Source organism: Mus caroli, unplaced genomic scaffold (assembly GCF_978045245.1).
Source record: "Mus caroli unplaced genomic scaffold, Mus_caroli_1 scaffold_6, whole genome shotgun sequence".
NCBI classification, from domain to species: domain Eukaryota; kingdom Metazoa; phylum Chordata; class Mammalia; order Rodentia; family Muridae; genus Mus; species Mus caroli.
Genome location: NW_028227261.1, coordinates 18363232 through 18389003, shown reverse-complemented (window position 1 = coordinate 18389003; position 25772 = coordinate 18363232). Strand labels below are relative to the sequence as shown.

The 25772-nt window shown below is 49.0% G+C and overlaps 1 protein-coding gene across 1 annotated transcript; it reads left to right on the top strand.

Moving 5' to 3' along the window:
* The first annotated feature begins 3 nt into the window (after positions 1-3).
* Positions 4-24764, top strand: Emc1 (ER membrane protein complex subunit 1). Its single transcript, XM_021159891.3, has 23 exons — positions 4-125; positions 1443-1567; positions 1933-1998; positions 2213-2306; positions 4388-4516; positions 6488-6614; positions 7301-7450; positions 7732-7899; positions 8036-8107; positions 8418-8480; positions 9228-9350; positions 10233-10329; positions 10632-10754; positions 12165-12364; positions 12488-12637; positions 13358-13519; positions 14076-14195; positions 16938-17075; positions 17975-18148; positions 18662-18872; positions 21032-21116; positions 22279-22408; positions 22545-24764. Exons 1-23 carry the CDS (start codon positions 28-30, stop codon positions 22722-22724), a joined length of 2985 nt encoding a protein of 994 aa, XP_021015550.1. The 5' UTR covers positions 4-27; the 3' UTR covers positions 22725-24764.
* Positions 24765-25772: the final 1008 nt, after the last annotated feature.

Genomic DNA, 25772 nt, shown 5'->3' with positions numbered 1-25772 from the left:
GCGGCGGGCGGTGCTTGGGCTTCAATCATGGCGGCCGCGGTGGCGTCTGGATTCTGGATTTGGGCTGCTGTGCTGCTAGTCCCTGCGGCCGCGGTCTACGAAGACCAAGTGGGCAAGTTTGACTGGTGCGTACGGGTGACGCTTCTCCAGGACGTCGGTATTTGCTTTCTCAGCATCTGTCTCCCTTCTGTTAACCTGAAGGAGATTTGCCATGGAGCCGAACCCAGGCTATAACTTAACGGGAGGGTGCTTTCAGGGAGAAGTGAATGAATGAATGCTGCACCCTGTGCAGAATGACAATGTGAGAGTCCCCTCTTCAGATATGAAGAGTCTGAAGACGTCAACCCAAGAGCTTTATGTTAAGCATGGAGGGAGCTCTTTAAGCCGCCCTGTATATGACGGTGCAGATTGCTCCGCAGTGAAGGCAGGCTTTAAGGGTTTAAGGGTTTTGGTCAGAGGTCACTAGTTCCCTCCTTTCCTGTCATGTCCGATTTTGTGGCTGTCAGGTTTGTGATCTTCTGGGTCCCACGTCACTAGCCCCAGTGAACTTTAAGCCTGAAACTAGCTGGTGTCACTTAGTCCTCTTGTCTTACAAGTTCTAAAGTGAGCCTTTTCCTCTGAGGGACTCTCTGGGTGCAGTGTGGCCTCTTCCTCTCCAAACTTATCAGCCAGACATTCGTTCGCTCACCCCTTCCTTCAGACTGTGCTTATTTCAGATTGAATAAGCATTTGGCTACTTATCAGTTGTATGCTCCTGGGGAAATTGACAGACAACTAACACACACATACACACACACACACACACACACACACACACACGGGTATATATACACATACATATGTATTTTTTTAAAAGGTGTTCATTTTGGGTCCTGGTCCCAACAATCATTAGCCTATCTGGACTTTGGTGGCTTACAGCCATCTGTAATGGAATCTGATGCCCTTTTCTGGTGTGTCTGAAGACAGTGACAGTGTACTCACATACATAAAATAAATAAATAAATCTTAAAACCAAACCAAACCCCAGAAGCTCCTTTAAAACAAACTAGGCAAAATAACACAGCGGTCTAAATGAGAGATGCCATCTAAATGCCAGGCTCGCTCAGTGTGCCTCAGACAGCAGCATTTCCCCATTGCAACAGTGTGCAAGCACCTGTGCCCCTGGAAGTCTGTTGCCCCTAAAAATTAATTAGGCCGAGTACTCTGGGGTGTTGCCTGAGTAGGTAGGTGTTACATTTAGCTGACAGACTGGTGTTGTCTCCCATGTATATGGTGGCAGTCCTCTCCTGTCTTCTTTTGCTTCTGAGTACGTTGCACAGAACTCTTGTGTATGCTTGGAGCTCTTCATTAGCACGCACTTCTTGCGTGTGCTGAGGGAGATGTGCTGGTGTGAGGCAGCAGTTTGTCTTCGTGCCCTGATGTTCCCCTGCACTGGTCCTCAGGAGACAGCAGTATGTTGGGAAGATCAAGTTTGCCTCCTTGGAGTTTTCCCCTGGATCCAAGAAGTTGGTTGTTGCCACAGAGAAGAATGTGATTGCGGCGTTAAATTCTCGGACTGGAGAGATCTGTGAGTGAACTGCGGAGGCCGGAGGCTTCAGGGAAGGAAGCTGACTGGATGCATCTGAGCGACCCGCGGCTTGCCTTCTTCTTTTTATGTTCTCTAGTCTTGTTGTCTTTCACTGTGTAAATTTGTGGCACTGCCTTTGTAATTCCTTCCCTCTGTCCTGAAGGCCTTTAATTTAAGATAGCACTGCAAAGGCTACATTCTATCCTGTTTGCAGTGAAGCCTTAGATGACTACCCTTGAATTATCCCTGCTGCTGGGATTGTTTGTTAGATAATGCTGTACAAATGAAGGCCTCAGCCCCTTCCTGGTCTTGTAAGGTCACAGTGGCTCTGGCTCAAAGCAATGTCTAACTTTCTTATCTCTCAGTGTGGCGCCATGTGGACAAAGGCACAGCAGAAGGAGCTGTGGATGCCATGCTGGTCCATGGACAAGGTAAGCAAAAGGTCTCCATTGTGGGCTCAGCCCCGTCTCCCATTTCTTGGTTCTTTGCTTAGTCTGGGTCTGACGGGGAAGGGAGGAGAGGTACTTTTGACAGCGAAGGAAACAGGGTACCCGGTTAATGTCTGTTTACAATCATGAGCTGGAGGCGGGCTCATGCCGCAACTGAGCAGGTTTTGAAAATGGCAGTGGACTTTCTCTCTTCCAGATGCAATCACTGTATCTAATGGAGGGCGCCTCATGCGTTCCTGGGAGACCAACATCGGGGGCCTGAACTGGGAGATAACTCTGGACACTGGCAGGTAGGGAAGAAGTGGGGCGTCATGGTGGCTGAGGGAGGGACCTGCATAGACAGCAAAGCTGGGCATCTTGGTGGCTGAGGGGAGGGACCTGCATAGACAACAGCTGGGCCATTGGGCTTCCCCCCCCCCCCCCCCTCAGAGACCACTGAAGAGACATAGATGCCCATCCTTTAAAGCTTTTTCCTTATGTGTAGGGTGTTTTGCCCACTTGTATGTCTGTGGTCCACATGAGTGCAGTCTCTTTGGAGGCCAGAAGAGGGTGTTGGGTCCCTTAGAACTGGATTACCAGCCAGCTGTGAGCCATATGGGTGCTGGGGATTGAATTTAGGTGCACTGGAAGGCCAGCCAGTGCCATCTCTCTATTCCAGTGCCCTCCACCCTCCTTTTTTTGAGGTCTCTCTAGCTCTGGCTATCCTGGAATATGTAAATCAGGCTGGCTTTGAACTCAAAGAGCTCTCTCTGCCTTTATCTCCCAAGTGCTAGGAGGACTCAGATGCCCATTCTTGATTTGCTTGCTATAGCACACGTGTGTTTATTCCCTCAGCAAATGAGATTGTGGAAAGAGAATTTACAAGTGATTTTCTATGAATTAGGAGGATTTTGTTAATTGAGCATCTATTAGATGTGCACTGCTGTACTAGACACAATGTTTATTCTGTTCTTGAACACGGTTGGACTTTTTTTTTTTGTAGTTTTGTAGTTTTGAGACAGGGTTTCTCTGTATAGCCCTGGCTGTCCTGGAACTCACTCTGTAGACCAGGCTGTCCTTGAACTCAGAAATCCACCTGCCTCTGCCTCCCGAGTGCTGGGATTAAAGGCGTGCGCCACCACTGCCCGGATGTTTTCCATGTTTCTTATGTTTGTTTGCTTTGAGATAGATCTCATGTAGCCCAGGTTGCCCTCAAAATAGCTATGCAGATGAGGCTGACTTTGGACTTTTGGAGTCCTTTTAGTTATTGTCATCAGGTGTGTGTGTCTTGGGGTGATGTGTGTGGGAAGGAGAGTGTGCATGCCACGTGACATAGAGGTTAGTGAACAACTTTGGAGCCAGTTCTCTTTCTACCTTTATGTGGGTTCTGGGGATTGAACTTGGGCTGTCAGCCTTGCTCAGGAAGTGCCTTTACCTGCCAAGCCATCTTGACAGTCCTGGCCTTCACCTTCTGACACTCCTGCTTCTACCTTGCAAGGTCTGGGATTGCAGAGCTGTACCAAATGCTTGAATCTGCATTTTAGTTCTCTGTTAGAGAATAGCTTGGACCACTGCCTCATCTTTGCTGAGATTAGTCTGTGAACTTATTGGCTTTCGCTTATGAGTCTTTTTTTTTTTTTTAAAGAATTATTGAGCTCTTAAGTTCTTACCTCTCATTCTTATCTCCAGCTTTCCTTTTCCCCTTCTCCCTTCCCCCTCTTTCCATGTGGCCATGGCTGCCCCCCCTCCTTTCTCTTTTTCTCCTTGCCTTTCTACAATAGAGCTCTAAAATCATTAAAAAAAAAAAACCAACCCAAAACAATTATGTATTTATTTTATGTATATGAGTACACTATAGCAGTTTTCAGACTCGCCATAAGAGGGCATCTGATTCCATTACAGATGGTTCTGAGCCACCATGTGGTTGCTGGGATTTGAACTCAGGACCTCTGGAAGAGCAGTCAGTGCTCTTAACCGCTGAGCCGTCTCTCCAGCCCCTTGCTTATGTGTCTTACCATAGCAGTTCAGTTGATTAGCATTTGGTGGACCACCGGTAGTGAGCACACTGTGAATCTGAAACGGCTCTGGCATCAGGTTCATGCCTAATTGTGCACGTGGTTCTAAGCTTCAGTGACAGCACTGGGTGATGGGGGGATGCTAGAGGGTAAGTAGGGAGAGGAAGGTGTAACCTGTAGGAGATGTGGGGGCTGGAGGGCAGTGTGCCTAAGTGGTTGCAAGGCAGATTTTCAAGTTGGCAGAGCCAGGATCAGGTAGACCTGGCACTGGGACCCAGGTCTATTTGTTTTCTGACTCAGCAAACTTCAGTAAACAGCACGAGAGGCAGCAGTGGGGCAGCCACTCCAGCTGCAGCCCTCACCCTAACTGTGCTCAGTTTCCAGGCACTTGGGCTAGTGGGCCTTCAGGAGTCAGTGAGGTACATTGCAGTTCTGAAGAAGACGACCCTCACCCTCCACCACCTCTCCAGTGGGCACCTGAAGTGGGTGGAGCATCTGCCAGAAAGGTAAGGCTATCTTTTCCCAAGTGATGACTACCTTGTCCCAATCCCTACGATGCTCTATCCCCTTGATGGTGCTTGGCCAGGTGCCCTCCTGTTGGCACCACGTGGGAGTAGTATGCTTGCGCACGTGGGTCTGAGTGGAAAGGCCGTGGCTACATACTTGGAGTGTACTTGGAAGGGTGGAGAAAATTCAAACTGTGGCATGAGAGCTGCCACACAGGGAGCCTCTCCTGCTCATGCACACAGGGTTCTGGGCCTTCCAGCCACTTTTACAGTAGTCGGATGCTTTGTTCATGGTCAGAGTTACAGCTACAGGGAGGGCCGAGGGAGGCTCGGAGTGCTTTCCAGAGGTCTCAGGGGTTAGAAGCAGGAAAGCTAGGAAGGAACGGGGTGGGTAGAGGTCAGGCAGGCATTGGCTTCAGCCATTTGCAATCGTTTCCAAAAGATTTTCTTTTTTTTTTTTTTTTTTTTTGGTTTTTCGAGACAGGGTTTCTCTGTATAGCCTTGGCTGTCCTGGAACTCACTTTGTAGACCAGGCTGGCCTCGAACTCAGAAATGTGCCTGCCTCTGCCTCCCTGGGATTAAAGGCGTGCGCCACCATGCCCGGCTCCAACTCCAAAAGGTTTTCAAAAGTGAAATTGCTAAAGTTAAGGCTGGATATGGGCTCTGTGGTAGAGCCTACCTGCCACACTCAGGGGCCGCCATTTGGCTCTTTTTTTTCCTTTTAGGTCTTTAGAGACAGGGTTTCTCTGTATAGCTCTGGCTGTCTCTGGAACTCACTCTGTAGACCAGACTGGCCTAAGACTTACAGAGATCTGCCTGCCTCTGCCTCTCAAGAGCTAGGACTAAAGGCATGAACCATCGCTGCTTGGCTTTTTTTTTTTTTTTGGTTTTTCAAGACAGGGTTTCTCTGTATAGCCCTGGCTGCCCTGGAACTCACTTTGTAGACCAGGCTGGCCTCGAACTCAGAAATCTGCCTGCCTCTGCCTCCCGAGTGCTGGGATTAAAGGCGTGCGCCACCACGCCCGGCTCGCTGCTTGGCTTTTGTTTGATTCTTAGCCTTACTAAAAAATGGGTCAAATTCCTGGTTAAACATGGTAGTGTGCATCACACATACACAGACACACACACCCACACCCATACCCATACCTAATTCTAGGAGGAAGGCAAGACATGAGGATAACGGGTTTAAAGCCATCTTGGGCTACATAGTGAGAGTTTTTTTTGTTTTTTTTATTTTATTTAATGTATGAGTGTACTGTTGCATGTATGCCTGCAGGCTAGAAGAAGAAGGCACCAGATCTCCTTATAGATGGTTGTGAGCTACCATGTGGTTGCTGGGACCTGAATCAAGGACCTCTGGAAGAGCATCCAGTGCTCCTAACCACTGAGCCATCTTTCCAGCCTGGTTTTTTTTTTTTTTTTTTTTTTTTTTTTAGAAAAAGAAAGAAAGAAAACCAACCCAAAAACAGAAAACAAAAAATCCAAATACCCAAAAGTCAATATCCTAGAGAACTAAGCAAAACATCCATGAGTGTGGCCTACCTGGTGGGCCTACCTCCACAGCCTCACTCAACCATTTGGTATGGTGCCCCATATGTAAGTGGGCGTGTCACATCTATCACTTAGGAAAAGCTGGCCGTCCAGTTTATATATGTGATAGCAATTTGAACATATTGATGAGAAATTCAAATTAAAGACCAAAGCAAGACTAGGGGCTGGGTCGTGGGGCGGGGCTGGTCATGGGGCACCTGTCTAGCGGTTCTGAGGAAGGCCCTGGGTTTGATCCCTCACACTGCAGACATCAACAGCAAAGAACCCAAAGGCAAAGGCTGTGTGAGACAGACAACTCTGCTTGGGGCTTTTCAGCTAGTGATACCGCACTAGGAAATGGCAGCTTGATTTTGGAAGCCCTTGGGAAAGCTCAGGTCTAAGGGCTCAGTTGGCCACCTTGTCCTCTCCTCCCTCCCTTAGTGACAGCATCCTCTACCAGATGGTGTATTCCTACGGCTCCGGGGTGGTGTGGGCCCTTGGCATCGTTCCCTTCAGCCACGTGAACATCGTCAAGTTTAACGTGGAGGATGGAGAGATTGTTCAGCAGGTACAGAGGGCATCTGGCTCCCTGAGGGTGGGAAGGAGGTGATGGAGGCCTTCTTTTCATAGGGTCCAAGGAACTTGGCAGGGCAGCTGCAAAGGCAGCTTGTGTTCCTGATGCCCGTCTGTTGCTGCTGACTTGTCCTCAGCATATGTTTAAAGTACTTTGTTAATACACAAAGTGTGCTCTTCTGGGCTGGCAGAAGAGCGACTCAGATCTAGGTACTGTCTCTGTCTCTGACTCTGTCTCTCTCTCTTTCTTTTTTTGGTTTGGTTTTTTTGAGACAGGGTTTCTCTGTGTAGCCTGGCTGTCCTGGAACTCACTCTGTAGAGCGGGCTGGCCTTGAACTCAGAAATCCGCCTGCCTCTACCTCCCAAGTGCTGGGATTAAAGCCACTGTCTCTTTAAGAGCTTCTAAGGGAGATATGAAAGAATGGGAGTCCAGTCTGGAATGACCCCTGACCCCTCAGGCTCTGGGTCTCCTAGGGTTCACTGTGTAGACCAGGCTGGCTGGCTTCAAACTCACAGAGATTCACAGACCTCTGCCTCCCAAGTGCTGGTGTTAAAGGTGTGCTGCCATGCTCACCAGGCTCACTGTATTTTGAGTTTGAGCCTCTGGGATCCTAGCAGTTGCTCTGCTGATTTGCTGCTGCTGCTGCTCTTCATGAGTCTGTTATAAAAATCTCTCCACAGGTCAGGGTTTGGACTCCATGGCTGCAGCACCTCACTGGGGCCTGTGGTGTGGTAGATGAGGCTGTCCTGGTATGCCCCGACCCCAGCTCACACTCACTCCACACTTTGGCCCTGGAGACGGAGTGGGAACTGCGACAGATCCCCCTGCAGGTGAGAGGCTGCTCTTTTGGTCTGAGATGTCACCTGCTGTAGGGCGGAGGATGGCTGGCAGTATTGCTTAGGGACAGGCAGTGTTTCCCTGTGAGGTTGCTCATGCTTTGGCTGACCTGCTGTCAGAGGCTGTAGGCCATGGTCTCTTTTGGGGACCTTGAATAGGAGCTTCTGGAGCCATTGCCCTAGTTTAGAGTTGCTCCCTGGCAAGCAGGGCAGACAACCTAGTCTTGATGGTTCGGGAGGGGTAAACTGTTCACCCTTCTTCTTGTCTCCCCTAGTCTCCTGATTTAGAATTTGGAAGTGGATTCCAGCCCCAAGTGCTGCCCACACAACCCAGCCCAGTGGCTCCTTCTCGGGCCCAGTTCTTCCTGCAGTTGTCCCCGAGCCACTACGCTCTACTGCACTACCACCATGGTGCTGTGACTCTGCTCAAGAACTTCCCCCAGGTAACTGCAGGCAGAGCGGCTGCTAGGAGCAGAAGGGTCTTCCAGGACAAAGCTGGTAGGAGGCAGAACTTTTGAACCCTGGCATCCTTGCCTCAAGTCCCAGTGTCTGGGAGCTGCTATCTCATTTTCCTCACAGGCCACACTCGTCAGCTTCGCCACCACAGGGGAGAAGACGGTGGCTGCAGTCATGACCTGTCGCACTGAAGTGGTGAGTACTGTGGGTGACAGCGAGCATGTGGGCCTCCTTATCTTTGGGAACCCTGATGGTTGGTGTCACAGGGGTGGGAGGCTGCAGAGAGAGGAGTTCTCCTCTCATCTCTACAGCTTTCTACAGAGACTCCACCTCAATAGGAACAGGATCCTGATGTAGCCACCTTAGTCTCTCAGACTGTTAGGGGTTCCTAGGCTTGTGAGGAGGGCCATGGAAAGTAAGATTTGCCTTTTGACTGTACTGAGAAGACAGAAGTTTCTGGGAAGTAACCCTTTGGCTGAGGGTTCTCTCATCTTCCTTTCTCTAGCAAAAACCTGTCAGTGCTGGAGATGGGTCTGTGGCGAGCTTTCCTGAGGCGTCTGGTGCACAGGTAGGGTGTGGTATTGGCAGATTAGGTGTGGCATTGGGTGGTGGGGCAAACCTACAAACACAGGAGGCTGCTCAAGAAAGCCAAGATCAACTGGGGCTAGCAGGTCCCCTTGAGTCTTCAGCTTCAGGTGGGGTCCAAGTACTGTCAGCTAAATGGCCTGTCTTGTCCCTTCTTATGGCAAAACGAGGAGGTAGACTCCAGAGATCTCTTCTTCCCGACTTGCTTCTCCGAGCCTAAGCTTCCCCAATCCTCTGGGGTCTGTAGCTGGTAGAGCCCAGTGGTGTTCCATAGTGCACTGGGTGGCTGTGGGGGCCTGACAGAAGGCCTCATATCCCAAGCTTTCCCTTTCTTCGTATCTGGGAACTCTGTTCCCTGTACACACTGGCTCCCTTCTGAGATGAGCATGCTTGTAGCATTGGCTTCCTTCTCAGACACACACAGTACTTGCTCATACCTGACAAGATTTCTATGTTAGTCCTGGCTGCCCTGGAATTCACTGTGTAGACCAGGTTAGCCTCAGGCTCCCAAGTGTTGTGATTAAAGGATCCCCCCACCCCCTTCTCAGCTTCTGGCTCCCTTCTCAGATGCACAGTAGTTGTGATCTTGTTGATTTACTCAGCAACTTGTTTCTGCTGTAGGCTTTAGCTCTCTTGACCTCCCTTTGCACAGGTTTTTCTTCTCGAGGGTGTTTGCACTGTCTTGACACTTTAGGGGACTTTATTGTGGCCCCACTGTCTGTACTTCTAGGACTCTCTGGCTTGCTTCAACCAGACCTACACCATTAACCTCTACTTAGTGGAGACAGGTCGGCGGCTCCTAGACACTTCCATTTCCTTCAGCCTGGAGCAGAAGGGCACGCGCCCTGAGCAGGTAAGACAGCCTTGGCCTTCACACTCTATTCTATGGGCTTCATGTCCTTCGGGCTTGGCCACAGCTATGGCCCTGGATTAGGGCTCTCTGAACAGGCCCCTAGTTCCTCCAGAGCTAGTCTGATGCTGGTGTTGCCGTTGTTTTAGAATTATTATTTTACGTGTATGAGTATTTTGATTGCCTGTAGTATGTGTACCACATGGTCACATAGAACATTTGGTCCCCTGGAGCTGGAGTCACAGACAGTTTTGAGCTGCCCTGTGGTAGTAGGGATTTAACCTGGGTCCTCTGCAATAGTAACACATACCCTGACTCTCCAGCCCACTGCTGCCGCTGTGCGCGAGGCCCTGCACTTAGTTGTTGTTTATGTGTTAATCCCTAGGGCATCTTGACAGTCTTGTGGATTGCTTGTTACTGACCTGGCTTGTGAATGTGCCCTTGCCCAGGGCATTTTGAGCCATGGAGCTAGTAAGACGTGTTGCTGGGGTTCACACTCCAGACGGACTCCCTAGATGTACTAATATTCTTACCCAGTCTTCTTCTGGGACATTGAATTGTATCCCTCAGCTCATGCGATGGGGACTCTTTAGTCCTAAAATGGGAAGTCCTGGCCTGGCCTTCTGTTCACCTTGTTAAGTCCAACTGGGGCATGAAGGGATGATAGCCCCTCAAATACTTGCTGCCCTTCATAGACACATCAGCGAGAGCCTCAGCTCATTGCTGGCTTTAAAGAGTGTGTGCTTTCTTGCCAATGCTCAGATAATTACTGTATTGTGTAGACATCAAGTCATGCCATGGCCTGGATCTCAGCCGAATCCCAATCCTTTGAATCTTGGGGTCCAGTACCTTGGTGCCACTTGGCATCTTACTGTTGGCTTCTAGCTGTACATCCAGGTGTTCTTGAAGAAGGACGACTCGGTGGGCTACCGGGCCTTGGTGCAGACACAGGACCATCTGCAGCTGTTCCTGCAGCAGCTTGGTAAGTGCCTCATGCAGCCATGTTTGTGTCTGCTTTAAATTCCAGTCATTGCGGGAGGTGTGTGTGTGTGTGTGTGTGTGTGTGTGTGTGTGTGTGTGTGTGCATAGGCTTGGGAAAGATTCAAGCAGCGTGTGTACCTTGCCAATTTACTCAGTTCCTCGAGATAGAGAAGCTTCCTCACTTGACTGCTGACCCCAGCCTCATGAGATCTTTTGCATAAGACTTGAACTCTGAGCCACCTCTAAGAGTCTCCTCAGGGCTAGGCAGCCAGGCTGAGCTCTTACAACCTGGGTTTCTTGTAGCTGGGAAGGTGGTGTTGTGGAGCCGAGAGGAGTCCCTGGCAGAAGTCGTGTGCCTGGAGATGGTGGATCTCCCCCTGACTGGAGCACAGGCTGAGTTGGAAGGAGAATTTGGCAAGAAGGCAGGTATGAACCAAGGGAGGCGGCTCCAGGGAGGGTTAGCTGGGTTTATGGATTTCACTGTGTCCCTGGCTTCTGGGCTCAGCCAGATGTTCTGAGGAATCCTGTGGCCAGTTTCCAGTGCATCAACAGCCCCATGGCTTATGCAGCCACATTTTTGCTGAGTCCCTCTAGTGAAAGATACTGAGGCAAAAATGTCTTTGCTTAGTATAATAGTAGGTGTCATTGCCTAGGTACCTAGAGTTAGTTGTCAGGCTCCGTGTCACACATCTTCACCCACTGTCTCCAGTGCCACAGCTACACCTAGAGAGGTGTGATTGGAGATAGCGCCATGCTCTCTGCGCTGGCAGTGGCTCTGACCATCAGTGGTTATCTGATGAGTTTGGTTTGTTCCTTTCCAGTCCAGTCCTGCCCTCCCCACCCTTCCTTCATCCATTCATCCCGCTGTGCAGTAGGCAGTGTTGAGGGCATCTTTTGGATCAGGTACACGGCTAGTGCTGTGTATTTTCTTAAGCTGAGAATTAACTTAACTTTACTATCTATTTCTGCTGCTGGACCCAGCGATTCAAGGTAAATCTTGCTTTTGCTGCCTGTTCTGTCTTGTGTGCCCACATGGCTAGCATTTGCTTGGTTGTTTTTCTGACTTGCAGACACTGTGTATGTGTGGATTGCTCTGCTTCTGACTTGTTGCTCTGTCTCTCTGTGAATTGTGGTTGGTGGAAAAAGATGAGCACTTCCCACACACTAACATTAGTACAGCAGATCATATATCATATGATCTGTTCTTTATAACGGGCCTCTGGGTTTCATGCCATCTAGTAGATGAGGGACCAAAGGCACAAGGCTTAAGCAAATTTCTTAGGGTTTCACAGTAGAAGGCACCAGGTCTGGGATTTTAATTTGTGCTGAGACCTTCCTCCTTATGGTATCCTGCACTTGTCTCGTCTCTGAGGGAGATGCCTCACCAATGGAGTCAGAAGCAAGGGAGAATGATGGCCTTAGGAATAGGTTGTAGAAAGGGATGCTGGGAACAGGTTAGTAAAGTAGAGTGAAGTACTGGGAGACAGAAGCACTGTTCATGCGCACACCTGCTCCTGCTGCACCCGAGGCCCACACTTCTCTGCCTTCCCTTGGTTGTCCCAGCATGGCTGCATCCTGCATGGCTGATTCTTACCTCTTAGTCTCCTATTAACAAGATTCTAGGTAGCTGAAGTCCTAGGAGCCAGGTAAGGAGGCTTTGGAAAATTGTGCATGGCTGCACCAGAGTGTGGGACTGCTGGCATCTCGAACAGACTGCCTGGAGTAGGACTGACTGGAAGGTTCTTCAGGAGAGGGAGAGGTCCCTCCTGGGAAAGCACACCCCTTCCTGCTGGATTTCTAGTCTGATGGAGTGCCTTTCTTCCTCCCCGACACCAGATGGCTTGCTGGGGATGTTCCTGAAACGCCTGTCGTCCCAGCTCATCCTGCTCCAGGCCTGGACTTCCCACCTCTGGAAAATGTTCTACGATGCTCGGAAGCCCCGAAGCCAGATTAAGAATGAGATCAACATTGACACACTGGCTAGAGATGAGTTCAACCTGCAGAAAATGATGGTGATGGTAACAGCCTCAGGCAAGGTGAGCACACGAGCCCCAATTCTTTGGCGCAGGCAGCAGGCAGCAGGCTTGCTCTGTTCCAGTTTTCGAGATAGAGTTGATCAGTTTTTTCCTGTCATGAGTCAGCATTTGTTTTTCTTGCAGCTCTTTGGCATCGAGAGCAGCTCTGGCACCATTCTGTGGAAGCAGTATCTGCCCAATGTTAAGCCAGACTCCTCCTTTAAACTGATGGTGCAGAGGACTACTGCCCATTTCCCTCACCCACCCCAGTGCACGCTGCTGGTGAAGGACAAGGTGAGGCCAGCCACGCCGACTGCAGCCTAGTGTGTTGCCTTTGCGTATTTCACAGCTGAGATTTCTCCCATGTTTTGGGCATTCCATGAGAAGCTCTTGGGTTGGAAGGCCTCATTTTTGCCAGTTTCTGGCCTGGGTGGAGAAGCCATCCAGCGTGACGGGGAACTGGCTAGGAACCAGACCCACCTTCACCAGCGCAGTTAGCAGTCAGGCTGTCCCTGGTAGCTGATATAACCACAAAGCTATTATGATTTCTTCCTCTAGAATTTGAATGGATTTTTGTGGATCCATTTTAGCTGTATTGTGAGGTAGGGTTTGGTAGATATTCTTTTGCACCCAACAAGCATTAGATGTCTGACTTGGTTTTGAGAGCACACGGTCTCACTATATAACCCTGACTAGTCTAAAACCAGCTACGTAGACCAAGTGGCTTCAGACCTGCAGAGATGAAGATGCTAGGATTAAAGGCGTGTACCACTACAGCTGGCCCAGGACTTGACTTTGATTTGTTCTTTGGCATGCTCAGTTCTTAGCTAGACTTGGAGCTGGAAGCAGTCCCATCAGCCTAGGGGACCTGTCATCTGTGGCCGAGATTTGACCCTTCATGAAGATGGCAGAAAGCAGGGATTCCTCATGGCTTCCTTCCTGAGCATCCCGGGCTCACCTGGAGGACATGCGCTCCCTCTGTGCTGGAGTCGAACTCTTCTCTTCCCATTGCAGGAAACAGGAATGAGCTCTCTGTTTGTCTTCAACCCCATTTTTGGCAAGTGGAGCCAGGTAGCTCCCCCAGTGCTGAAGCGCCCCATCTTGCAGTCACTGCTTCTCCCAGTCATGGATCAAGACTATGCCAAGGTGTTGCTGCTGGTGGATGACGAATACAAGGTACTTTGTCTTGTGGGGAATGGAGTCTTCCGTGTGGAGCTGGCTGTGGGATGGGGTGGCAGGCACAGGTGCTGGGGCCGAGGTAGCCCACATACCAGACAGCCCATTTGTTGTCAGACCACCAGCAGCAACAGGTCTGCCCTTGTGAATGCCTGGCTTCATAAGGTGCTCACCACCACACCTGGCCATAGTTTTTTATTACTTGAATTCTGTGTTTTTATGTGCAGTTCAAGTGCAGGTAGCTGCAGAGGCTGGAAGCATCAGATCCCCGAGAGCTGGAGTTATAGGTGGTTGTAAGTCCTCTGATATGGCTACTAGGAAATGGACTCATGTCCTCTGGTAGAACAGGGCATGCTCTCAGCCACTGAGCTGCTCTCCAGCTCCCACACTGAGGTTCTTAGCAGAGCCATAGTTGAGCCTTAGATAGACCCAGGGACTTGTTTTATCTTTACTGCTTTATGCTTCAAGCTTGCTTTAGTGGGCAAGCACTAATGGCTCTTGAGAAATGAGCTTCAAGGTTTCTGAACTTGAATTTAACCCTCCTGGGTCTTTCCAGGTCACAGCTTTCCCAGCTACGCGGAATGTCTTGCGGCAGCTGCATGAACTTGCCCCCTCCATCTTCTTCTACTTGGTGGATGCAGAGCAGGGGCGGCTCAGCGGGTATCAGCTTCGAAAGGTAGGAAAAGGGCAGCTCTGGGGTTTTCCTGTTGTTTGGTCAGAGAGTGGCCCTGGTGCCCAATTCACATGCACCCATTTGTTGATGCTGGGTGGGCAGCTACAGATCCCGTAGCGCACAAAGGGTGTGTCATTCTGCTGAGGAGGGAGGCAGGTACGAGGCTTGACCTGAGCATATATACAAGAGTGATGCTGTTGACTGCATTGCAGCAGAACATGTGCTTTTTTTTCCAGAAAGGGATCAGTTGGCTCTGAAGGGATTCAGCCCTTGCCAGTAGCCATACACGCTGGCTTTGAAGTTTACAGTGGGCTGGCCTTGGCCTTGGTAGCAGGGCTGTCTAGAAGGAACTTTGTGTGGTGTTTGGTCACCAGAGAGCCCTCTTCTGTCCTTTAACATGTTTTGAGAGGCAAAGTAAGAACAGAAATTAACAGCTTAGACCCGGCTGCGGGCTGAGTGGTTCAGCTTTACCACTTGCTAACTTTGTGGTCTAGAGCATCCTCTGCCTACAGCCCTGTTTGCCGGTGTGTACACTAAGACGGTGAGGCGTGGCAGGGGAAGGCACTCACTCCCAAGCTGGACAGCCTGAGCTCTATCCTCTAGACCCACATGTTGGAAGGAGGAAACTCATGCCCTCAGTGTGTTCTCTGACCTTTACATATATACACATTTAGATAGATAGATAGATAGATGAAGGAAAGATGCTAAAGCAGGGAGCTGGGAATATAGCTCAATCCACAAACAATCCCAGAGCTCAGGAAGCTGAAACAAGAGAATTCCCATGAGTTCAAGACCAGCCTGAACTCCATAGAGAGACCCTGCCTCAAAATAACAAAGAAGTGACTCGGGTTTGAAGCAGAGCAGACATTGAGAATGCAAGTAAATACAGATCAGTTCCTCGAGTAGGAAGTAATTTAATGAGATAGGTGGATGATGCATGTGTCCCTGCAGCTGTGCTTACAGTGTTACCAGCAGACAGCGAACAGTTGGCAGGGACAGCTGGGAATGGGGTGGATGGCTGTGTATGTGTTGCTCATGACAGGGTCTCTATATAACCCTGGCTGTCTGGAGCTCAGGAAGTAGTCCAGGCTGGCCTTGACCTCACAGCGCTCCACTGTCAGGGGACTTTATAACAGTATGCTTTATATCCTTCGCAGTGACCGTGGGCTTACAGATTACTGATTTTTTTTACTGTTCCTTTTATCTTTATTTACACATGTGTGGTTTTGCTTGCATTTATGTTTGTGCACCATAGAAGGTCAGAAAAGTGTGTTGGGTCACCTGGGCCTGGGTGCTGGGAAACAAACCCAGGTCCTCTGTGTCAGCAGCCACTGTTGCTCACCATTGAGCCGGATCCCTGGCCCCTCTAATGGTTTAATAAAAATGTGATTATTAAGAACTGGAATAACAGCTCAGTGGCGAGCCATTATTTGAGCCAAGAGTACTGGTTGCTCTTCTAGAGGACCCAGATTGGGCTCCTAACACCATGTCAGGTTTTTATTTTCTTTTTAATTAATTAATTAATTAATTAATTAAATTATTATATGTAAGTACACTGTAGCTGTCTTCAGACACACCAGAAGAGGGCGTCAGATCTCATTTCGGGTGGTTGTGAGCCACCATGTGGTTGCTAGGATTTGAACTCTGGACCTTCGGAAGAGCAGTTGGTGCTCTTAACCACTGAGCCATGTCTCCAGCCTCCATGTCAGGTTTTGCCTGTAACTCTAGCTCCCGGGAACTCAGTGTTCTCTTCCTGCATCTACTGGCGCCTACACACATGTGCCCTTACATACACATATACACATAACTAAAAATAACAAAAGAGCCAACGAGGTAGCTCCAAGGTTGAGAGCACTAGTTGTTCTGTAGAGGACCTGGGTTCATTTCCCAACACCCACATGGTGGCTCCCAACAGTCTGAACTGCTGTCCTAAGGATCCAGTACCCTCTCCTGGCTTCTAAGGGCACCAGGCATGCACGTTTGCAGTCCTCTGGTTTCACTCCCTGAGCCCTGGGAACTATATATTGTCCACTGAGCTCTATTCCAGCTCCCTGCTTCAACATCTTTTTCATTTTCTCAATTAAAGAAATTACATTTATTTATTTATTTATTTATTTATTTATTTATTTATTTGAGTGTAGGGAGGCTGAACTCTGGCTGCCAGGCTTGGCAGCAAGCACCTTTACCAGCTGAGCCATCTTACCAGGGCTAGTATCTTTCTTTTTCTTTGTTTGAGTCACAATCTCACTGTGTAGTCCTGCTTTGCTGGTGGCACTCAGGATGTAGACCAGGTATATCTTTATTAAACAGAGACTTTCAAACTTCTTCACAGCCTTGTTTTTTTTGTGTGTGTATACATGTTTGTGAGAGTGTAAGTGCACATATACACGTGTTGGCTGTCATTTCTCAGGTATTGTTTTTCTTTATGGGCTCTCTCACTGGGCTGGTGCTCACCAAGTAGGCTAGGCTGGCTGGCTGGTGAGCCTCCGGAATCTTTCTGTCTCCACCTTCCCAGTGCTGGGATTATAATGATGGTGCAGCCATCACCAGGCTTTAGCTGGGTCTGGGAATCAAACTCAGCAAACATTTCACTGCCTTACCTGCCCATGCAGCCCGAGCTGAGTCTGTTCCTGGTCCCTCCAGTACTCATGCCTCAGTTACCACACTGCAGGTAGGCCAGCTGGAGGATGCCTCTGAGTGGCCCTGGCCTAGCTCTGTACCCCAAGCCCTCTTGCTTCTCCCTAGGACCTCACTACAGAGCTGAGTTGGGAGCTGACCATCCCCCCAGAAGGGCAGCGCGTCGTCAAGGTTAAGGGGAAGCGCAGCAGCGAGCACGTGCACTCCCAGGGCCGGGTGATGGGGGATCGAAGTGTGCTCTACAAGGTATGATGCAGCACGCTGCCTAGCCTGGAGCTCACTTTGTAGACCAGGCTATCCTTGAACTCACAGAGAGCACCCTGCCTCTGACTCCTGAGTGTTGGTATTTAAGTCATGGACTACTGTGCCCTAATTATATAATTAATAAGTATTATGTTTTACTATATCAGTGTGTTATATTGTTACATTATTTATTTTGTATATGTGGGGATGGGGCATGTACCACGGCATGTGTGGAGGTACTATGTATGTATTCAGGGCTTCTGTCATGCTAGGAAAAGTACTCTGCCATCAAACTGTGTGCCTAGCCTATACATATATACCTTACTTCTCAGGATCTGGGCATTCCATAAGCTATTAGCTTCTCTCAGTGCTTGCTCTGTAGTACTCATCATTGGATGCTAGTTTTATTAATAGTGTAGGTATGACTATAGTCTTCTGGGGTTTAAGGTTAATTAGTCCGTCAGAAATTTCACAGAGGTTTTGTGACATTTTGTGGGCTGCAAATTATATCCCTTATAGGAGAGTGGCACACTTAATTCTCACTCAGGAGGCTGAGGCAGGAGGATTGTAAACTTAAGACTACATAGTGATATTAAAAAAAAGTAGTAGTGAGCTAGACGGCTTAGCAGACAAAGACTCTTGCACCTGCATTTGATCCTCAGCGCCCACATAGTGGAGGGAAAAATGGCTGCATCATAGGGTTTCTGAGAGGACTAAGGGACACACTAGGCATTCAGTCCTTGCTGAGAAACCACACTGTGAGCTGTTTTGCTCAGCAGTGCCGGGTCATCTGCCAGGCTGCTGAGCTCCTTACTGGCCTCAGGCCCCAGAGCTCACAGGAGAACCAAGTACATGACATGCTGCTGTGGTTCCTAAAGTTTGTCACTGGTTTCTCTCCCCAGAGTCTGAACCCCAACTTGCTGGCTGTGGTGACAGAGAGCACGGATGTCCACCACGAGCGCACCTTTATTGGCATCTTCCTCATTGATGGTGTCACTGGCCGCATCATCCACTCCTCCGTGCAGAAGAAGGCCAGGGGCCCTGTCCACCTTGTGCATTCAGAGAACTGGGTGGTGGTAAGGACTCACTGACCGGGACACAGCGCAGCTCAGGAGGTCCCCAAGCCTCATGTCCTTTCCGGAAACAGCAGCTACTTTGTGCTTTCTTAAGATCCCAGCCCCTGGTAGGCAGCACAGGGGCAGACAGAGGGGGCCTGGGAGTCAGGGCTGAGCGCATGGGCTGTTCTGCTCTTCCCATTGTCTGTAGGTCCTTGAACTGATCTTGTGAGCTCTCTGGTTGCACTGTGAAATAAGGAGAGTGGTGGTCTCCTCCGGGTTAACTCAGTCAGTGTACCTCATAAGCACCCAGAGGTTGGCTGCTGTTCCCAGAGCAGTGGCAGTTCCTGTGTCGTGGACAACTTTGGACAGCCTAGACAAAGCCATTAGTGATGGAAGTTAGGAAAACTGCAACAGGAAGAAAAGCAGAGAGCAGCTGGGTCTTTTCCTCCCTGGTCTGCAGCTGCTGTGAACAGCGTTCCCTTTCCAGGTGATCCGACACTAAATCCAGATTGCCTCCCCTTCTGCTCACAGTACCAGTACTGGAATTCTAAGGCTCGGCGCAATGAGCTGACGGCCCTGGAGCTCTACGAGGGCACTGAACAGTACAATGCCACTGCCTTCAGCTCTCTAGACAGACCCCAGCTGCCCCAGGTCCTCCAGCAGTCCTACATCTTCCCCTCCTCCATCAGTGCCATGGAAGCTACCATCACCGAGAGGGGCATCACCAGCCGGCACTTGCTCAGTGAGTGTTGGCAGGATGGCTTCAGCTGAAGTGGGGCTGTGCTGTGAGGATGCTCTGCTCTGCCTGCCTTTGCTTAGTGCTGGATTTCATGAGCCACTTCCTTCCTTTGGTGCTTTCTTTCATCCCCAGTTTCATTTGTTTTAGCTACATATGTTTTTAGGTTAGTATTCAAAGTAATGGGTTTCCCTTAGGCATTCTCATAGACCTGTGCCATTCTTGTTCTTCTTTTTTTTTTTTTTGGTTTTTCGAGACAGGGTTTCTCTGTGTAGCCCTGGCTGTCCTGGCACTCACTTTGTAGACCAGGCTGGCCTCGAACTCAGAAATCCGCCTGCCTCTGCCTCCCGAGTGCTGGGATTAAAGGCGTGCGCCACCACGCCCGGCTCTCTTGTTCTTCTTTATGCCCTACCCCTCTGCTGGTCACTTCCCTCCCTCTGCAGAGTCACCCTTCTACTCCATGGAGCATGGATGTCCCCAGGCTCTCCCATCCACCCACCATCTCCTCATTTTCTTTCATGGTCCTCTTTCTACTTTTTTTTTTTTTCTTTGGTTTTTCGAGACAGGGTTTCTCTGTGTAGCCCTGGCTGTCCTGGAACTCACTTTGTAGACCAGGCTGGCCTCGAACTCAGAAATCCACCTGCCTCTGCCTCCCGAGTGCTGGGATTAAAGGCGTGTGCCATCAAGCCCAGCCCTCTTTCTACTTTTATGATCTTAACACACACACACACACACAAAACGTATGAAAGTGTGAAACTTGTCTTTCTGTGCCTGACTCTTGATGTCATTCTTTGTTGTTGAGACAGGATCTCATATTGCTCAAGGTGGCCTCCAACTCCTAATCTTCCCGCCTCCCCCCACATGAATGCTCAGCATCTTGATTTTTGGTTTGTTTGTTTTTGAGATAGGGTCTCTCCATATAGCCCTGGCTGTCCTGGAATTCACTATGTAGACAGAGTGGCATCGAATCCAGTGATCCTCTCTGCCTCCCAAGTGCTAAGACAAAAAGTGTGCCCACTATGCCTGGTCTTGATGACATGTTTTAACTTCCTAAACATTTATTTTATGTGTATGGGTGTTTTGCACACATCTGTGTTCCACATCTATGCCTGGTGCTCAGGGAAGCCAGAAGAGGGCACTGGATTCACTGCAGTAGAAGTCACAGGTAGTCATAGGTTATTGTGGACTGCCATGTGGAGGTAAGACTTGAGCCCTGGTCCCGGAAGGACTCTAGTGCTCTAGCCACTGAGTGATCTTTCCAGTGTTCTCCAACCCCTTTGTCATTCTTTTTTTTTAAAGACTTATTTATGTATATGAGTACACTGTAGCTGTCTTCAGATACACCAGAAGGGGGCATTACATCAGATCCCATTACAGATGGTTGTGAGCCACCATGTGGTTGTTGGGAATTGAACTCAGAACCTCTGGGAGAGCAGTCAGTGCTATTAACCTCTGAGCCAGCCCCTGCCCCAAGTCATTCTTAAACATAGCTTGTGCAGACTTGTATGGAAACGAGAGCTCACTTGGTATAGTCTGGGATTAAGACTCAGTGGGAAACTAACAGGCTCCTGCTCAGGTTTACCCGAGATGCTTGGGGCTCTGAGCTTCTATAGACACCTAGTGTTACTTGTTGTCAAGCAGGAGGGAACTAGCTCTGGACATTACAGGACCTTTGACCACCATTACAAAACTGCTGTTTTCCAGTGCTTGTTCCTCTGCATTCCTGGCTGCATTACCCAGAAGCCCACATGGCCTCAGGCTAACTAGACTGTGTCAAGAACTCAGTGTCTTCACGCCAGGCACAGTCACCCATGCCATGTGTATTAGTGCTTTACTGTTTCCAGTGGTTTCATTTTGTTTTTGTTTTTGTTTTTTGGTTTTTTGAGACAGGGTTTCTCTGTATAGCCCTGGCTGTCCTGGCACTCACTTTGTAGACCAGGCTGGCCTCGAACTCAGAAATCCACCTGCCTCTGCCTCCCGAGTGCTGGGATTAAAGGCGTGCACCACCACGCCTGGCTCTGTTTTTTTGGGTTTTTTTTTTGATTATTTAACAGGACCTTGGTGACCTGTTTTTTTCTTAACTTTAAACTCTTTATTGTAAACCTCTATGTAACTGGCCTTATCCAGGATTCGGTAAATGTGAACCTTCATCTCTTCCTGTGCAGTTGGGCTGCCTTCTGGAGCAATCCTTTCCCTCCCCAAGGCCTTGCTGGATCCCCGGCGCCCAGAGATCCCAACAGAGCAAAGCAGGTGAGACAGTTGTGGGCACAAGGCTCTGACTATCAGGACTGAATGCATGGACAATACTAGTGCTCAGTCTGCCATGCTAGGAGCCTGCCTCTGGGAGCTGATGTTTGGGTGGGGAATGACATTAGGTAACAAGCTAAGTGAATGGTGTTACTGGTAAATGCAAAGGAGGAAAAAGATTCTAGGAAGCTGTGAGGGTGTCAGGGATATGCGTGGAAGAATTTGAGATGGGCTCTGGGAAGTTCTTTGGGAAAGGTGATCTGAAGGTGGTTGGTTGGTGTACATTCTTGCTCTCCCAGAGGTCCTGAGTTCAATTCTCAGCAACCACGTGGTGGCTTGCAACCACCTGTAATAGGATCTGATGCGATGCCCCCTTCTGGTGTGTCTGAAGATAGCGACAGTGTACAGAGAGATTATTCCAGATACCACCACAGCCCTGGAGCCAGGCCTGTTGAGTCTAAAGGCTGAAGTAGTGAAGGGTAAAGGCATAGGAAGGGAAGCAAGTGAGGAAGGGAAGCTAAGAGTTCCTGAATTTCTGCCTGTCTCCTCTCCTGTATCCTAGTCTTTTCCCTTAGGGAAACCCAGAAGGGCAGGAAGTGGGAGGAACAGAGAATGGCTTGAAGCAAGAGACAAGGTGGAGCTAGAAGAACCCTGTACCCTTTCTGAGGATGAACCAGACTGAGGCAGTTGTGTCAAGAGTGGGAGTTGCCAGTGGTTTAGTGTGTTGGTTTGAAAATGGCCTTTCTTCTTCTGGTGTGCAGTGCTGGCCATCTGTGTAATGTTTCCTTCCTTTGGTTTTGAGACAGCATCTCACTGTAGCACAGGCTGGCCTGGAACTTTGAACTTGGGACAGTTCTCCTGTCTCTGCTTCCTAAGTGCTGAGAATTATGGGTATAGGCTCCATGCCTGGCTTATGTTATGTGTTCTTCGCAAATGTAGAACAACTTAGGAGTCTGGTGCTTAACCTTAGTCTCCAACCAGCCTCCTTACAGCCCTTCCATGTTCCTTCAGTTGCTGTATTTGTAACAACCTGACTGAAGTAGGCCTCAAAGGAAATTCAGGTTTAGTGTGTGTGTCCTGGGACCTGGATCCCAGGAAGGACAGCGAAGAAAGAGATCCCTTTATAGCAGCTTTTAGAGTCCCTATCCCTACCTCTGTTTTGCAGAGAAGAGAACCTGATCCCATATTCTCCAGATGTTCAGGTCCATGCAGAGCGATTCATCAACTATAACCAGACAGTCTCTCGAATGCGAGGCATCTATACAGCACCCTCAGGCCTGGAGTCCACTTGTTTGGTGAGTGGCCCCACATGACCTCTGCAGTGGTGGTCTTGTGCCTCGAGGATCCCACCTCATTCCTGACTGAACCTGAGGTGCTGTGGCTGCTCATTGGCTGTCTTTATCCCCAGTTCTCATTCTAGCTGTCTTTCAGGTTGTGGCCTACGGTTTGGATATTTACCAAACTCGAGTTTACCCGTCCAAGCAGTTTGATGTCCTGAAAGATGACTACGACTATGTGCTCATCAGCAGTGTCCTTTTTGGCCTGGTTTTTGCCACCATGATCACAAAGAGGCTGGCACAGGTGAAACTCCTCAATCGAGCCTGGCGGTAAAATGGGAGCACCCTGCCAGAGTGGAGCCTCGGGAAGAGGGACAGCTAAGGAGATATGGCCATGGACTGTTGGATCCCTGAGGTTGGGTTGGGTTCTTGTCTCACTTAAGTCTGGGAGAAGAAGGTGCACCTTCATGGAGAAGTGCTTCAGGAATACGATGACGAACAGTCCTTGTGGTCAGATACCCACCTCAGCATGGAGGCGCTCCGTGCATCTGATCCACTCCTCTGTTCCCTTTATGTGCTCATTCGTGGATGCTGTGAGCCTTTTGTTTTGTTTTTGTTTTTTTTTTCCTTTCATGAGACCTCTGGTTTCTTTCTTCTGAGACTGTTTAAATTGACCTTAGTTAACCTTCTGTATTTCCAGTCTTACTAGAAATACTCTGACACCTTATTCTCTGCCTCTTGCTTTCAAGCCTGATGGGCCAGCTCTGGCTTTAAGGATGCCTGACTGATGGGGTGGATGTGGGAGCCATTCTTAGCCAAGGTCTGAGGACTTCTCTCTGAAGAGAAGTTGAAGGATCCATAAATGGAGTGAGAACTAATTTTAACCAAGCTGTCATTCCATGCCACCATTTATATGGCTGGGCCACCATTTTTTTCAGCCTATCAAAGCCAAGCACATAACAGTAATTTGGTTTTTCATCTACAACCTGTGCTTTTTCTCCTGAGCTATAGCAAGGCTAAAACCTTTAATACTTTTCTTTCTTTTTTTTTTGTAGACAGGGTTTGTTTGTGTAACTCTGGCTGTCCTAGAAACTCTCTTTGTAGACCAGGCTGGTCTTGAACTCACAGAGATCTTCCTGCCTCTGTCTCCCAAGTGCTGGGATCTAAGGTGTGTGCCACCACCTGCCTTAGGGCTAAAGCCTTTTAAAACTAACAGATTGTCTGAGCCTTGGTGAGATCTTGAGGTCCAGTACATCAAATCTATCATCCCTATAGGCCCCTCTAGACATCCTGTAGCACAGCTGGAGGAAAGAGGCTTTGTTAAAACCTTTTTTTTTGGTGGGGAGGGGGGGCTTTTCGAGACAGGGTTTCTCTGTATAGTCCTGACTGTCCTGGAACTCACTTTGTGGAGTAGGCTGTCCTCGAACTCAGAAATCCACCTGCCTCTGCCTGACCAGTGCTTGGATTAAAGGCGTGCGCTACCATGCCTGGCTTTTTTTTTTTTTTTTTTTTTTTTAAGACAGAGTTTTGCTCAGTTAGCCCAGGCTGGCCTCAAACTTGCAATCCTCCTGCCTTAGCCTCCCAGTGTTGGGATTGCCGGTGTTGGCCATCATGCTTGGTGGTGGGCAAGTTTTAAATCTCATTGGTATAATTTTCTGTGTGGCATTAGGGGTAGAATCCAAGGTCTCTCATACCAGGCCAGTTCTCCAGTTCTCAGTGAGGCACTGAGCTCTCCATAAGGTGAGCCACGAGGGCTGTTGTTTTTCTTAGTTTTAAAATTGTAATAATTTTTTGAGGGGCAGCAAGGAGGATGTTGGGCCTCGTGTGTTTTAGGGCACACTCTACTACTACTGAGCTAGAGCCTCAACACATCTAATCTTTTTACTTATTTTATTGAGACAGGGTCTCACCATGCAACCATGGCTGGGCTAGAACTAGCTATGTAGTCCAGGGTTGGGCTTCTGTGTGTGGTGTGTATGCACTACTGTCTGGGCTCCTTCTGTGGTGTGTGTATGCACTCCTATATGGGCTTCTGTGTGGTGTGTGTGCATTCCTGTGTGGGCTTCTGTGTTAGGTGTGTGTACTCCTGTCTGGGCTTCTGTATGTATGTGGGGTGTGTGTGCACTCCTGTGTGGGCTTCTGTGTTAGGTGTGTGTACTCCTGTCTGGGCTTCTGTATGTATGTGGGGTGTGTGTGCACTCCTGTGTGGGCTTCTGTGTTAGGTGTGTGTACTCCTGTCTGGGCTTCTGTATGCCGCACAGAAAGAATCCCAAGTTTGACCTTGCTTATGAACTTGGGGACTGATTGGTTTTTTGAGCAGGGAAGGCAATGAGTTGACCATGCTCCTGGAATAAAGCTGATGATCGGTGGCTCAGCTCTGTTTTGTGTCTTCAGAGTTCACTTCAAGGCTGCTTTTGATGGGGGGGAAGAAAAGCCACACATGGAGGCACACCCCTATAATAGCAGCACGTGAGAGGTGGAGCAGGGAGAGTCAGAAGTTGAAGGTCATCTTCAGCTACATTATTCAGCCTAGGCTCTAAGAGACAGTGGATAAAAGTACCTGTTGCTTTTTCAGTTCAGTTCCTAGTACCCACATTGGGTGCCTCACAAGCACCTGTATCTCCACCTCCAGGAGATTTAGCATCCTTTCCTGGCCTCTGAGTGTGCACATATGCACACACATAATAACTTTTTAAAAAAAAAATCAGGAAAAGAATGGAGTTATGTAGGGCAAAATACCAACATCTCCATCAGTAATAACCAGTTTCCTCTCCTGGGTTAGTGAGTATCTGACACTTCCAGTGTCAGTCCCTGCCTGGACTGCTGGCTTTGGAGAGCAACCCGGGAGAAGGCATTGGAACCCATTACACTTTTCTGCCATACACTTTTCTCTAGTTTTTGTTTTGTTATAAGCTCTCACCTTGTGAATCTGGGAGATGTGCTTGGATTAAAGGCATATATCACTGCACCCCGCCTGCTCTAGTCTTGAAATAGAGCAGCTGGAATTTTGTGCAAGTTAGATAAGTAACTCTCACCACACTACCCTGTTTGTTTGTCTTGGTTTTGGTTGCTTTAAGATTTATTTTTATGAGTGTTTCCCCTGCATCTGTGTTCATGCCTGGTGCCCACAGAGGCCAGAAGATGCTGGATCCCTTGGAACTAGAGTTAGGGACAATTGTGACCATGTAGGTCCTGGGAACTGAACTGAGCCCTCTGGAGGAACTGAACGATGTGTCTCTTATAGAGCCTGCTGTGTTTCTACAGTACAGTTAGTCTGCAAGACTGTTTTTCCTACTTACCGGCCAGAATTTTAAAGTGGCTAATGGTCGGGAAGTGACCTACCCTTTCTAGAACTCTCGGTATTTCACCTTTAACCTTTACC

Coding starts and splice junctions, on each gene's coding strand:
- Emc1 (XM_021159891.3), top strand. CDS start 28: ATGGCGGCCGCGGTGGCGTCTGGATTCTGGATTTGGGCTGCTGTGCTG. Junction 18,873..21,031: donor CACCAGCCGGCACTTGCTCA/GTGAGTGTTGGC, acceptor CTTCCTGTGCAG/TTGGGCTGCCTTCTGGAGCA. Junction 22,409..22,544: donor GCCTGGAGTCCACTTGTTTG/GTGAGTGGCCCC, acceptor GCTGTCTTTCAG/GTTGTGGCCTACGGTTTGGA.